Source organism: Lacerta agilis, chromosome 3 (assembly GCF_009819535.1).
Source record: "Lacerta agilis isolate rLacAgi1 chromosome 3, rLacAgi1.pri, whole genome shotgun sequence".
Lineage (NCBI taxonomy): Eukaryota > Metazoa > Chordata > Lepidosauria > Squamata > Lacertidae > Lacerta > Lacerta agilis.
In genome coordinates, this window is record NC_046314.1 from 39,052,669 (window position 1) to 39,068,555 (window position 15,887).

General features: G+C 39.3%; 1 protein-coding gene across 1 annotated transcript in view; it reads right to left on the reverse strand.

The window, feature by feature from the left end:
• The window catches only part of CEP162 (centrosomal protein 162), a 33,239-nt gene extending 17,616 nt beyond the window's left edge, over positions 1–15,623 (reverse strand). The window contains exons 1-13 of the mRNA XM_033143349.1: positions 15,538–15,623; positions 14,346–14,434; positions 13,178–13,277; positions 9,994–10,129; positions 9,069–9,182; positions 6,938–7,087; positions 6,153–6,339; positions 5,308–5,375; positions 4,112–4,194; positions 3,416–3,443; positions 2,771–2,893; positions 1,883–2,068; positions 461–530 (exon numbers count right to left, since the gene is read on the reverse strand). Coding sequence (XP_032999240.1) covers positions 461–530; positions 1,883–2,068; positions 2,771–2,893; positions 3,416–3,443; positions 4,112–4,194; positions 5,308–5,375; positions 6,153–6,339; positions 6,938–7,087; positions 9,069–9,182; positions 9,994–10,129; positions 13,178–13,237 — 1,205 coding nt within the window. The 5' untranslated portion in view covers positions 13,238–13,277; positions 14,346–14,434; positions 15,538–15,623. The remainder of the gene's footprint in view (positions 1–460; positions 531–1,882; positions 2,069–2,770; positions 2,894–3,415; positions 3,444–4,111; positions 4,195–5,307; positions 5,376–6,152; positions 6,340–6,937; positions 7,088–9,068; positions 9,183–9,993; positions 10,130–13,177; positions 13,278–14,345; positions 14,435–15,537) is intronic.
• Between the last annotated feature and the right edge of the window lie 264 nt (positions 15,624–15,887).

Consider the following 15,887-nt stretch of genomic DNA (forward strand, 5'->3'; position numbering starts at 1 on the left):
GTAGCCAATGAATGTAGACAAGACAATACTGAGGTAGATGGACCAATGGCCTGACTTAACATAAGACAGCTTTCTATGTTAGAAAAGACTAGGGTTGGCTCCTACAGCTGGTGCAAAGAGAAGGGCTGTTCACTTATGCTGGAAACTGTGCCCAGTCGCAGTACCTGTTCTCTTAGTTTAGCATTCTGCAGGACTGAACCATTAAAAGCTATTTCAGGTGCACAACAGCATGCCAGCTTCAAAGTTAAGCCAATAACTGTATTAAGTGAGCACTGGCAGTAGGGAACTAATCTCAGGATTAGGTTTTAAGGACTGATCTGTCTCAACTGCAAAGCACAAACTGCAAGCTAAGGCAAACTCCCAAATCCTTTGGACAGAGGTTGAAGAAGGGGGAGGGGGCAAAGAACAAGAAAGAAAGGACATTAATTGGCATAAACTGTGTATTTTCTAGAATGAATACCTTGCAGGATCCCTGGTAAAATCTGAATTTGCTCTGATAGGTTTCATCAGTTCTTCTATGGTGGGGAGATCTAAGTAGATGAAACGACAACATTCTAGATCAACAAATGGTAACAAAATACTTACACAAATGAAACTCATCCACTGATTCTGTGTTCATGTACTGTACATGCATGTGCACATCCATTATGTCTTTGGCTATAGGTAGTCTCCTGTTATGTGTAGTCTGATCTCTCCTGTCTATGGCACAACATTCCTTTTGTAACGACACCAATCCTTTTGAGATCTAATTCATAACCTCCCCAGACTATTTACAAACCAATTAATCTTCACTTTTACGTATGTGTTTAGTAACTGTCTTACAATTTTGGTCAGGTCTCCTGTATATGTGATCTTTTCTAGTGAGTCAACAGTTTGTATGATTCCAGTCCTGGGTCAACTTTCACATTACTAAATGAAGACACTCAAACGGCATCTGATTAACGACCTACCACTCTAAAAATGTGCAACTAAATCGTCAGTGCTTCAAAATTTACTGTCATGCTGTGCTAGTATCTGAGCAGGTAGCAAAGACACAGATGAATAATAATTCACTGGGAGGCAGCTTCCACAGCAAGCTGCTGAGGGTCAATGGGGCTAACAGCCACTTATGAAGACTGTATGTGGAAGATGCTCCTCTTTACCTTGGCCTTTGAGACCATTAAGATATTGTTTTATGTTGCACACTTCTTTTGCTGAATTTGTTCCATTTGGAACATTTTAATGTGCTTTTATGACTGTAATGGATTTACTTGTTTTTATAACTGTTTATTATCTTGCTACAACCTGCTCTGGGACCTTATGCTGGAGGGCAGGTAATAAATATTATCAATCAATAAATAAAGGGAAAGGAAGCTATTGTAAACAAAAGAATCAGCCATGAAGGATCTCCTTGGAAACCAAAACACTATCCTCAAAGCTGAGGAAGACCTCATAAACATCTAAGCAAGTGCAGGTTCCGATGCAGCAGACAGCAGGATGAGTCATCATGGGATTAAAAGGGCTTTTTTAAAAAAAATAAAAAAATAAGGACTTTGCCCCTCAGTCTGGCTCAGAAAGTGCTCTTGAAGCCATGTGTACACTAGAAGACAGACTGCATTAACAATTATGCTTGCCTTTGCAACAGTGTGCAGCCAATCTTTAACTAAACTGTGGTTTGGTGCTAGTGCAACTGCAGCCTACTAAACAGAAGGATTGACTGCTGGAGATGGGAAAATAGTGTCTCGAGAGGAAAGGTAAAATAACATGATTCCAAGAGAATTCAAGGACTCCATCCCCAAGCCGCCAGTGTTCGCATAAGCTTGTGCTGGAAGCAATGATAAATCAGGAATCTTTTATGTGCATATGCCAAAATAAAGTTGTATTTGGAATTTTCAATATTCACCAGAATCAGTAGTGGAGGTATTTTTGGGACAGCCTTCTGTGTTCGGTGAAACATCTTTAGCCAAGTTCTCTTCTATTTTACCACCATGAATTCTTTGCTCATCAGAATCTCCTAAAGACTGTTCAATATGGAAGTAGGCCTGATGCAAAGCTTCAATATCACTATTAGTTTGTGCACCAGAAATACCTGAGGAGGGAGAGGTGAAAAAGTCAACCAAGACTGAGTGAGCTGAAATGTCAATAAAGCAATAGCAACGATTACCTAAGATACTAACAGTACAATCATGTCCACTGAGAAACATGTTCTACTGAGTTCAGTGAGCCTTACTCTCTAGTAATGGATAAGGGATTGTGGCATTAGGGTACAATCCTATGCACACTTCCCCAAGAGTTCAGTAGGACCGACTTCCAAGGACCCAAGTTTAGGATGGCAGTGTTAGGCTGAAGTTCACAATAATTAAATATTGGTTGCCAGCAATGACAAAAATATAAATTACATCCTTAGCTATTAAAACTCAGTAACTAGTAAGAAAAAAGCAAAGCAAATCACTCCTAAATGTTTATTTATTTCCCTTATCCAATTCAGAACTTAGGAATTGCCTACATAATCTTTTACCTTGAGAAAACGTTAAGCAATGAAGACATAGCTATAGTTATGCACTTCTAAGTCTCTTCAATTTGAAATGCTTGATTCTTTCCTGTTGAAATCAATATGACTTCAAAGAGCTTAGCTTTGGCTGAATAAGGCTCTAAATGTTTACATGATCAAAGGGTAATTGTGAAGCAGAGAGAGCTAGAATTGACCAAGACAGACTGCTCTTGCCTTACTTCTGTTTTCAGCATGGCTAACAGATGTGGAAAGAAGTAGTCAATAATAAAGAGGGTTTACCTGTTCCATTCATTTCATTGGCAGCGGTTTCTTGTGGTAGAGCGTGTTCTGTCACAGCTGCATCCTGCTGCTCACTGATCTTTTGCATCTCCAGGGTTGAGTCTTGGGAATCGAGAAGGACAACTAAAAAGAAAACAGGTAAGTTAGAGAACACTGTCGTCCAACACAATTGTATCTCCTATACCAGATAATATGAGGGTTAAAGGTAAAGGTAAAGGGACCCCTGACCGTTAGGTCCAGTCGCGGACGACTCTGGGGTTGCAGCGCTCATCTCGCTTTACTGGCCGAGGGAGAGGGAGATTGGTGAACATTTGACTTCTCCTTCCTTCTACTGGATTTCAGTTCCTTTTACAAATGGAAGGAGATATTCAGTTCTAGAGCTAACCCCCCGATTCCAAAAGGAAGCCAATAGTAGGCATCCGTTTGGAATAAAAGTAATACCATTTACTTCTACAGATATCTGCAAAGCATCTCTAAAGCAAAGGTCGCCAGCACAATCAGAGCTAGCACTGAGGTCCATTTAAAAAGTACGGATAATTTCTGACTACTTTTCATCCAAAATTGGGTACAGCAAAGCCAATCACACATTCGAGCCCTGTGCTGTTTTTTTCAAGACGTTTTCACATCTTGTGATTTTTTTGGTACCTTTAGCCAGCATGCCAGTCTTTTCTTCCTAAAAAGTTAAAGAATATATATGAATATGCATGATGTGAAATATACATATTTTGATTATTTTGAATGCTTTAGATGGTGAGCATATCACTGCTATACAACTACAGTGCAGGGACATTCATCCCGCCTTTATTAAAATAATAAGGCACATATGTACACATGGATTTCCACCTCTCTTCCTATCACATCCATATCCTGCAAATCACAAACTTTTATCAATTCTATTTTGTGACTGAGAGTGATGCCTGGGCACTGTTAATGTCTTTTTGGCAACATGCCTTTTATTTCCTAATCTTTTTCTGCATCCGTACTGCTACTGATCCAGCCCCACCCCCCGCTGCAGTTTTCAGTTTACATTGTTCTTTGACACATTTATTATTGACCTTTGTTTTATTCCTGGATTGTAAAACCACCCTGAGAGTTACAAATGGGATTGAATGGCTAGCTATTAAATATTACAGAGTCCACCCCTACCCTAAATAGCAAGCCTATCAACTAAATAGCATCCATTACGTCTGGATTGGATGCACCATCATCATCATCTGCTACCCTGCTACCAAAGAACCTAATGGACCTTTAGTGTGTCTGAATAGGATTGCACTGTAGATGTCTGGTAAGTTCTTCGTTGGGTATAAGCGACACTAAAATCTGCTTTTCCAAAATGCTTACTTTAGCTTCTGTCACAAGAACTTGCTCAGCTTTATTTTCTTCATTAGATTCTGAACCTTCTTCAAAATCTTCACTATAATCACCTGGAATGTGTGTGACACAAGGCATATGGTTAATTCTTTGTAAGAAAATAGGACCAGCCATCCTATCCCCCTACATCTCTATATAGGTCTTCCTTGGATCATATCAAAGGGCCAGGAAAAGATGGATACAAGAAACAGACTGGAACCCTTTTATTAGCAATTTATTCATGAGTAAGCAGCTCAACCCCCTCCTTCAGCAGACTGAACTGCACAAATTCAAGTATTAGACAAATGTCCTGGGGGTAGGGATAATCTCTCGATCCTTCATCTAGCAGAAACAACCTAGATGGCATGAAAAAACCCAATACTTAAACCCTTGTTCATTTGGAATGGAGCCCCTTGCAAAGTGCACACTCTGCTCTGCAAAAAACTGATATTCTGCAGTAAGCACTGAAAAATGTTCTTCAGCATCCACCAGTTCTGTAATATTTCCCACATGTACTGCTAGATCGTAAGAAAAATATTCTTTGATAAGACTAAAACTTTTATATTGGGTTGGAAGACATCAAGCCTGAGAGGCACCTTCCAGGTCCTTCCGGCTAGACCTTGGAATTTTTTTCCTAGGCCATACCCCTCTCCAGGACACACCCTGTTCTTCCCAGACCCAACCCCACACCAGTTCTGCTCCATCCTCTCCTTGAGTGCTTTTGCATGGCTGGAGTGTATCCCTGAACTGTGATAATGCCTTTTGCTTATCTGGATTAAGAGAGGTGTGTGTAGGAATGTATCCTATGGCTCAAGGGTACAAGTCATGTATCTCCACTCGCTTTTGTCTCTGGCTCCACCCACCACTGGCATGAGGCCCCTAGAAAGTTGTTCACAAGACAATGAGGCCCTGAGGCTGAGAAAGTCCCCCCCCCCTCCCATATATCTGTTTCAGCACTCTGTTACCCATGGCGGACAGCAATATGCTTTCATTTGTCTCTGGTAACTACGGCTTTATTGGCTCTGAATATGGGCACACCACTTTAGGCTATCGTGATCTGACCTGCATGGATTTATTAGAATTACTCAGTTTTAAACAACATGGATCATTCACTCCATAAGTCAAATTATTGTCCGTAAAATGCTGTCTATAAAGCAAATGATATGAAAACACTGAAGTACAGTTACCAGATTTTTCATGGTTCTTCAGTTCATCTTCATTTCCTTCATCTACCTGTTTGGCTTCAGATTGATTTCTGCAAAATAGGACAGTATTACTTCTAGAAAAAGCAGTATTAGAACGAATTTGTTTTCATGCTCATAGTTCAGACTGCTCTGCTGTTCTGGTAGTTAACAGCATATCCTTCTAAAAATTAAAAAAAATCTAAACTATGCAAAATAGACAACTTTGCAAGTAGTACAGAACTCTCGACACTAAGCCCTGGTCTGTTTTAAACGTTGGCTTAATGGCAAATATGCCTCCCAGCCCTCCTGCTTCCATGTGCAGCACAAATAGGCTATAGTATTATTATTAGCATTATTATTTTTGACTTACTGCTTGTTTGAAACAAACAAACCATTATCTGAGTCCACATGACATGACAAGCCACACTGGCTAGTCTGCTGTGTGCAGAGTATGGAATGGGGAGTCATAAGAGATGGCGAGGAGTACACTCACAATTAAGCCACATTTTAAAACAGGGATGAAGAACCTGTGGTCCTTCAGATGTTGTACTACAACTCCCATCAACCCCAACTACTGGCCACATTGACCGGGGTAGATGGTAGTTGCAGTCCAGCAACAGCTGGGTGCCTACAAATTAGCCACAAATTCAATCAGAATCCTGAATAGGGTGAGCCATAACATGAAGATTTAAGTTGCACAGTTTACTCCAAAGCACAGAACTGCGGTTTCATCATTAGAAAAACTGGATATTATTATGCCCTGCTTAAGAAACTATTACTGAAAATATCACAAGAATGTTTAGAGTTCTGAATATTACTAGAACTGTTGATTTTTATTTTAACTTTACCGCAGAAATGCTCTTAATCCTTCAGAATCATTGGAATCCAGCTCCTTATTCAATCGAGAATAGTCTATCGTAGATGATGCTCCTTTCTCAAGATCAGCAAAGAACTTCTCCTTTTCCTCTTGTTCTTCTAAAGTATCCAGTCCGGCTCCCAAAAAGATCTCATGAGGCCCTGAAGCCACAACTGAATCTAAATTTAAAAGTACAGTAAATTAATATCCATTTTCGTAAGAAGGTACTGTAATTGCAGGGGGAAATTGTCTAATAACGTCTAGGCACTGCCTTAAGTGAGAAATCAAGAAAATGCAGAGATAATGCCAAAACTTAAACAAGCCTATTCTAAAGATACCACAGTTTCATGAGCATTATACATTTATTGAGTGTTCATAAAACTCTGGTGTAGTTGTGTCCTCATGGTTGTAGCTGTGTCCTCATGGAAACCAATAGAGAAGATGTTCTGAGTAGGAGAGCTGCATGTGTACACCAGAGCTCCTATGGCTGGAACAGCCTGAGGGACTTAAGTAATTTGTAATGAGAGCAATTCTCATTACACTAAAGGACTGAACAGCACTATACAAAAGCAATTGATTGCAGCATCTCTAAGTTTTAGTGCCAGTGTAAAAATAAGTGTCATATTATTTTAAGGGGGTCAGTTCATATTCAATGTATCTATCTACCTGTTTAAAAACACACTATAACACACATATAATTTAACAGTTATTTATTCAGCCAAATAAAGCTGAGGGGGGCTTGGGGGGACGGACGTTTGAGGTCTGAAGCAGTTTTACCGTTAGTTTCCAGGCTATCTTTGCTTAAAGAAACCGAAACCGCACTAGGTTGCTGGAGCTGAATGCTTCCTGCATGATCTTCGTCTACTTCCATGATAGCATGAGAAAGTCTTCGTGACTTCAGAAAACTACTACTTGCGCTGCGTATTCCTTAAAAAAAAGGAGGAGGGGGAAGAAAAGGCTGACATAAAAATCCATGCTGGAACACAGTTTTATTTTTGGAATTTATATAGGTTGCCCCACAACACGGATCTTTGGATGCCTTGCAAACATAAAATAGATACCATAAAAAAAATTGTAGCTTTAAAAACAACACGTCAGCAGGGATAAGAGATAAACCGGTTTCACTGTAAGGCTGAACAATGCACAACATGTAAACAGTGGTTTACAATTATAAAAAATCACACATTTTTCAGGCCTGAAAAAAAAATCAAAAAGGTGTTATCAGGCACCGAAATAAGCAAAAACAAAATGCCAGGCAAGTCTCACCAGGGAGGTGGTTACATAGCTGCAGCTCAACTACTGAAAAGTCCCCTCCCTAGTAGCAGTGTCTCTGAAGAGGATCTCAAGATTTGGGGAGGTGCACGTGGGAGAAAGCAATCTTTATTTTGGAGGAGAAATAAATGTGCACTGCATTACTAAGGTGTCAAAGATCCCTTCATTGGTCCGTACAGTTTACATATTGTCTAAAAGCTTCTTGAGGGCTGCAACTGGAAAAGATAATCAATATGTCCCCAAGGCCCACATGGAAGCACATTCTGCCAGTGCACAGGACTCTCTAGATTCCAACCATGGTTCTTTGTTTTCACAACTCTATTTCACAAAGTGCAATATCCTGGCAACTTCATTTTCTAGATTGTTGATAAAAATAACAGACGTTCACTCACGTTAACTCCTACACCACTGCTCCTACGTTATATCTGATAACAAGGTTGGAAGTTCTATTAATAAATCATTGATTTTTTTTTTTAAAAAAAACCTAGGATATTTCATAAGTTGCAAAATGAATAACTAGATTCAAACGTAGGCCAGGAAACAGAGCCCTGCTTACTTAATGAAGCCCATTCAGTGGCATATTGATTTATCTATTAAAAATATTTATATTCTGCTGTACTATAAAAAGAAAAACATCAAAGCAGTTTGCATCAATAATAAATAAAACATGCAATAAAAGTAATAAAAAGTTAAAAACACAACAATTTATAGCTGTAAAAAAGAACAGACTACATTCAGTGGCACTTCTTAATGAAAAGGCTATATGTGTGAATAGTTCTTTTAAATAATTTTTAAAATCACACTGAAAAACCAGTTTAGGCTTGTTACCCTTAGTATGGTCATGGTTGTTGTTAGCAGAGATTTCTTCTTTGTTAGAACACACACTTTTCTTTGCCTTAAGGGATTTTTCCAGTGTTTTGTACTTAGCCAGTGCCTTGCTGCGGGATGCACTTGAAAAAGGTTTAGGAGCAACTACTTTAACTACACACAAACAGTCACAAGTGTACAGGTAATGGGTTAGGGACCAAAGAAGAAGGGTAAATTTTGTTACCAAGCTGAAAAAAATGACTCAATATGTAGCTATTTTCACACTGCAGCTAGAACTGCACCACAATTAGACAACTCCTCTAAAACAACACCACACAGTTCTTTGGCTAAATTACGCTTCCTTGAAGTATACACCAAACTATCTATTTAATGCTTTACAAGAAATATTGCACAAAACTGGTTTGCTCAAGCACTTTACAATGAAACTTAACTGTAAAAATGAATAAAGGATGTGATTATAATAACTGGTCTAATATTCAGATTGAATGTGGACAATCCTAATCCCTGGCTGAGCACTGCACCATGCATCATCTCTACACATAGCTCATGATTACATAATTAATTCATACCATATTTACGTACTTTTGTAGGTTGCCTAAATAAGCATGAGGTTTTTTACCCAAGTCAAAGTTGCGTTTACCAAATACTGTTGGCGATAGCACACATAATTAAAGCCAATATTTGTTTGATCAGAACTGGTATCAAACAAAGGAAAACCATTATTTCTGGGAAATAATTGATTTTGGCTTGCAATATAGCACAACTATTGCAAAGCTGATCTCTCAAAAGAGGTAACTAAATCTAGTACCAGACTCGTTATTTGAAAGTGGTGATTTGTTTTCACTATCTTCAATCATTTCATCTTTTGCCCCAATGAGTTTCTTCTCATTTTCTTGTTTGATAAATCTGTTTGTCTTAGAAACTTGGGAAATGAGAGAAAAACAACATATGTAGAAAGCCAAGAAGGACATCATGTCAAATTTTGTTTTCTGGAGAGGTTACCAAAAAGCAAACAAGCAAGTTAAGTCCAAAAAAGGATTTAATAAATGGCAGGGGCAAGCACCTTTGAGACAGCATCAATGTCTTAGCATGCCAAGTATAGAAGTCCATGACTGGAAACAGCCACCACTGGCCAATGCAACCTTGGCTGAAGACCAAAGGAATCAAAGTACACTATCTCAATCAGCTGGCATACATTCCTGACTGCACTCTCCATGCAACACTTTTGTCCTCGGGTAACCTTGCAAATCCTTCCCCAAATATGAGGCCCAAAAGAATGTGAATTCACTCCCCAGGCACTACTGCACTTGACTAGGGATAAGGGAGAAACTGATTCACAATTAAACATGAGCCTACCTAATTTGTGCTTCTGGAACCAATATGTGACCTGGAAAGAAGCGCCCAATATGCAGAACAGCCATTTTCTTAAAACAAGATGTTTGTATAAGAACTTTGCATAAGTAAAATCAAACAGGATTCAGAGAAAATGTTTTGCATACTGACGCTGCATCACTCACGTACTTTGACACACAGGTTCCACAATGGCATGCTTGAGTAGTCTGTATTTTAAGAACATCTTTAAAACTGAAAATTACTTTATCTAACACAGGAACTGCAACAATTCTATTTGTAAAAAATTAACCATAAAAACTATGCACACAAAAGGCCTTGATTGCCATCTTGTGGTCACAAATAGTAAAAACATTACACAAAATCCAAACAGAATTCACTACCATTATCGGAATCACCCTCAGATATCCACCACGGCACAGGATTCTTCTTCAGTTCTTTATCTGTGGCCTGCCCAATAGTGTCATGAATGCTGGATTTTTTCTTTGGCTCATTTCCAAGTGAATCATCTGAAAGAGACTGAATCAGAAGCAAGAATCACTTGTGCTGTTACGGTTTATTTTCTTGGGTCTCCATAAAATAGGACATGAGATTGAGACCTGTTCAATGTTAAGCTTTTTAAAGACCCACTGATCTCAAGGAGAGTTAAGCATATGGCAGCAATTCAATGGGTCTTAACTAATTTTGATGATCAATTCCATGATAGTTTACTGGAGGACTAGAGTATTGATATTCTATGGCAAAGTGTGATATTTGTGCAGTTTCTAGCCTCTCTTCTTCTGTTTTAGCTGACAAATTAATCTCTGACTACTCCCCAGTATTTCCCATCACTGTCATTCCTGGGAAGGGAAAGAAAGACGCTTATGTACTTGTAGCAGAACCTGCAGACATATGCCAAGTACTTTCTGTACAACAATGCGCAGAACACAACAATTACCCAAAGGATTGCTTGCATACACTTCTAAGATCACTTAGATGATCTGGAGAAATTTTTACTTGTGGCACTGCACACTACAGACTATCATAGGGTGGTGACCAAAAAATCATCATTTTCCAAGGTTTTCCCTACACTTTGGAATGTCTTTTCTTCTGCTGTATGTGACACAACATTAATTATTTGCTTCAGAATTCTTGTAAAGATGTATCTGTTTGTGCAGGCTTTCCCTGATCCATAAGATTGAACACTGAACTATAGGTATTCTGTTTTATCTTTTATTTATTATGAGATTGTTTCACTGCTTTTATGTTGATCTGTACTGTGTGTGAGCTGCTTAGAATTTTTTCAAGTATCAAGTAGTTTAGAAATGGTTTTAATTAGATACATTTTAAAGGTGTTTTTTTTTTAAGTCTAAACACAAACCATTGTTTGGTCTTACATCTGAACCAACCCACAGAAATGTACATAGTAGTTATAGACTTTTTCTAGACATTTCACGTCTTGAAACATAGCATACGAAGCAGCCCTTGAGTAAGTGGTAAAGACAAAATAACAGCATTTATTTCTACTTTTCCAAGCTATTGAGCTATCCAGAGAAAACAGATTTATGTTTTTAATATAATTTTAATGCATAGCATATAAATAACAAAGTCAAAGTTAAGTTCTGTTTTTTAAGGCAGAGCACAAGTTCAAATGCAACACTGAAGCCACAAAACAACTGCATTGGGAGCTACTGACAGGTGCTTGATGCAAGTTCTGTTATCACTTGCTATTTCTTTTGCGACTAACTGCATCCTCTGCTCAGCAAGTGGAACTAGGATGATGCCGATACTCCTCAGAGCATTGTAACTGAAGAAACTGAAATCTCCCCAGATGTTTCAACAGAGATCTGGAAACCTTCTATGTCTAGCCATCTTGTCAACTTCAAAAATAGTAGAGTAACAGCTGGGAAACAAAACACTTACGGAAAAAAATGGCATTACAGGTCCTCGATACATAAATTGCATGAACATGACCATAATGAGAAAGACTGAAAAAGAAAGGAATTATCCAGGCCTTTTTAGCTGCACCTTCCAAGCTCTGGTTTGACAGACAAAAAAACCTCTGTATGTCCGTGCAAAATCATGGACTATACAAAGCAGTTACATAGAGTCGGCAGTGAGATTTAGATCTAAATAACAATGGTTCTTATTGGAAAGCCAAATGTAGCATGATAGTAGCATTGAAAAACTAGCATACAGTGTAATTAAATCAGGTTGCCTCATTACTGACATGCACCATTAAGCATTTTACAAAAGATGAGAGTTGCATCCAACTAAGTAATACTTAGAGTAGACACAGTGAAATTAATGGACATGACTAACTTAACTTTGTTTATTTCAGTGGGTCTATCGTATCACTTTGTTGGATACAACTCTGACTATCCACACAATGTGTGGGTTAGAAGTGTGTGGCTACACACACACACACACACACACACACACACAATGTGCTTGTGGACATGCCATATAGGACTATGCTTAATAGCAGCATGGGAGGCAGTACTAAAATACAGATAAACACATTCCTCAAGATTCCAGAGAATGTACAAAATGCAGTTGAGATATGCACAGTGTCCAAGGCCTGTTGTAGTCAACCAAGTCCTACTTAGAGCAGACCCACGAAAAATTAATAAACTTAAGTTAGTCATATGCATCAACTTCAATAGGTCTACTCTGAGTAGGACTAGCATTGACTACTGCTCTATGTATAAAAGGAGGAATTCAACATCATGCTGTTACAAACATTCCAACTGCGGAAGCATTTCTGCTTGTCCGATGAAACAATCTCTCCTCTCCTCCTGCTGTGCACTGTTCTGGAGTTCTCTGCAGGGCTGATTTGGGGGCTGGGCAGGGAAGGGTGGGGGGAAGTTCCATTACACTAGCGGAAGTCCTTTATCAGGCTTTCACTAGCAGGAAGGAACTGGAAGGATTTATTTTTATTTTTATTTTTACTATGGCAGACCAACACGGCTACCTGCCTGTAACTGGAACTAGCAGGACCAGTTAGTTGAATCCATTCCATTGTTGAATCCAGAGTGCAAAACACTGGACAGATTATGTGCAAATTCTCAATGAGGCCTGGTGAATGTGCAGAATGGCTGGCTGCTATGTGCATTAACTGCTGAACTTACATTACCCTAACATATATATTGCAATAGTTATGATGTGCACACTGTAGTTGCTTCTCCTCTCATTAGAAAGGAAGCAACAGGATCCCTGATACGGCATCCAATAAAGAACGATAACCAAGAGTCTCACTGATGGATCACCCACTGTCACAGATCTCACAGAGACTAGCTAAAGAACCTTTCATTTACAGGAAATACTTAACAGTCAAACGCACAAATAAAGAACATGATCTGTTTGTTTACACCAAGCTCTGTAAAAATTAGGAACGAGCTAAAGAGAGGTGTATATTTTGCCATTTCTCACAAAAGAAAATGAAAGCTCTGTCTTTCAAAAGTTAATTCCACAAATCTGAATTCATCTCTACTAAGTCAATCATAGATGCTAATACGGTAAGTTTAGCCAAACTGCAGGTATGTCTCTGAAAGAATACAGTAAAGGAAAAATAAAATGTAACAATACCTCTTTCAAAAACTCTTCAAACTGTTCATCTAAGTCTTCTTTTGAAAACCGGTGAGCCATAATCAGCAACTGTATTTAAACTTGCAAATCACTGAAATTACTAAGTAGATAATAAAAGAAAAGGCATGAACAAAAAACAAAACAAAACAGAATAAAGCACAAATTAAATTATTGCCGCCAAGTATTTGAATTTTTAATGTACAACCTTCCAGTCTGCTCTTAGCATACCTGTTTGACAACCTTTAACAAACCATTCATGCTGGAGTAGATAGGTCCTTGGTCTGACCCAACAAAACTCTAATACTCTTTAAAGTCATGCTCTGAAAGCCATGTACTTCTACACTCTTATGTAAATACCAGAGCCTTAAAATGAAAGCTCTTCTTACATAAGGTTCTATCTGTGGAAGATTGTAAGCTTGTCGGAATTTTGTCATTTCTCACAAGAGAGACTGAAAGCCATGTCTTCCATAAATTAATTACAGATCCTCCAAGTGTCCCTATTTTCCAGGGACGTCCCTGACTTAGAGAAGCCGTCCCAGTTTTTTATTTGATCCTGGAATGTCTCGCTTTTTCTTAGGATGTCTCTATTTTCACTGGAGAAATGGTGGAGGATATGGAATTATCTGACTCCCCGAGCCATCTGAAGGCAGTCCTGTATGGGGAAGGTTTTTTTATATAAAAAAAATGCTTAATGTTTTATTATGTTTTTATATATGTTGGAAGCCGACCAGAGTGGCTGGGGCAACCCAGTAAGATGTGTGTGGTATAAATAGTAAAATTATCATTATGGAATAGGACATCACTATTTTCACTGGAGAAATGTTGGAGGGTATGTAATTCCATTAAACTGAATCTTATCTTGTAAGTCAAAACCCCTCTTTTGTTACATTACTCTATAAAACACATTGAATGCTGGTGGCCCCATATAAATAAACAACAAGCAAACAAAACAATTAATTCCAATAAGCCACTCACTCCATTCAACCTACACAACAGAAATGATCCTGAGATTGAAATAGTTAGATGTACCATGTTGTGCAACTTGGATATCTCCTTAGCTATGTTCTAGTCATAGATCTCAAATATTTTTGTTCAGATAACTAAATAATATAAACACTTCTCAAAATTTATATAAAGCAATTGTCATTATGAATACAAGCAAACTTACCTCTAAAAGAAAATCCCTTCCTGAGCCAATACAGGTGAACAACAGGCCTTTAAACCTTCTTCAAGTAATTCATGATCCAGGAATATGTACTATATATTAAAAGTAAATGAGAAGTGTCTTGATTGGTCTCTAGTAGGACATTTTAAAGTTCTCTAGATGTGACAAGTGGTTACACAAAATATCAAAAACAAATCCCAATTTGGGAAGTTTATCACAAAGCACATTTTCCACATCTTGCTCATTGTTCTTCTGAAACCTACATCGCAGTACAATATAAAACAACACGGATGACTGCAGAGAATTCAATTAAATAAGGCATTGTTATGTAAGCACATGGAAAAAGTCTCAGAAAACACGGTAAGAAGATTACAAATGCCACCTCTCATGACACATAATCTAATCTGCTTTTTAAAAAGAAAAGAAAAGAAAAGGCACAAGAAATAATATTGCACAACTAAGAAAGAAATAAAGAAAATATTACGGCCTTTTGTAAAAACTAAAAATCCTATTCCTTCATCTGCAGTGCCTAAATTTATCTGCATTTATCATCAAAGAAATTTAACAAAGTGTCTAAGGGAAGCTTACATTATAATCCTATACCTGTTTTAACTCAGCCCTTTGAGTGCAATGGTGCTTACTCCCAGGAAAACATGCATGGGACTCCCACTTCATGGATATCCTGAGCTGCCAGCCTGAACTCACCCACCTGTCCTGCTAAACGTAATTAGCCCTACTGAAAATCAGAGAGATCAGTTTCACCTGCATGGCCCAACCTTACGCAGACTTGCATATACATATAGATGGATCTGAGCCGCTTGAGCTATGAGCGATATGGATTTGCGTTGCTTGATGAGGCCGAGGACAATTTTAAGTGCCCAGCATTCTGTTTCCAACGCTGGCAAGCGAGGGAGGGCGCTTAATGTAGGAAATGCAGCACGTGGGGAGGGGTGGGCTTTACACCTGATTCACAGGGAGAAAAAGGCTCATGGCACCTGATCTGCTACACCTGTTGACAGCTCTAGACTTTTTGCATCTGCTTATTCCCTCTTCAGGCTCCCAGCAGCGACCAGGGGCCAGTCCCGTCCCCGCTCCGGCAAGGCTGAAAGGCCTCGTCATAGGTGGCCCGTTTCTTTCTCACCCCCGACCCCGAGAAGGCGACGGCTCCCTTCTAAATCCCCTCACGGGACTTCACCTGCCGAGGCGGAACACTCCATGGGACGACGAGGGTCCGCGGCTAGAGACTCGGCCCTATCCGGGCCAGGCGTCAGCCGCGGTTTCCTAGGAAACGAGCGGAACTCGCCGGGCCACCGTAGAGCTACGGGCTACGCGATGGTCATGTGAGGCAGCGCCGATTGGGGAGGGAAATCTACATGAGGAGGGGGGAAAGGGAAGAGACCGGCCTCTCGCCGTCACGTGGTACAAGCGGTTCCTCTCCTCTCGCAGCCCGCGCGCGAATTAAGAAACAAACAAACCCGGACCCGTTTTATCTCAGCGCGTGATCCCACTTGCTGGAGGGGATGAAGGAGGGGAGAGCAAAACGCT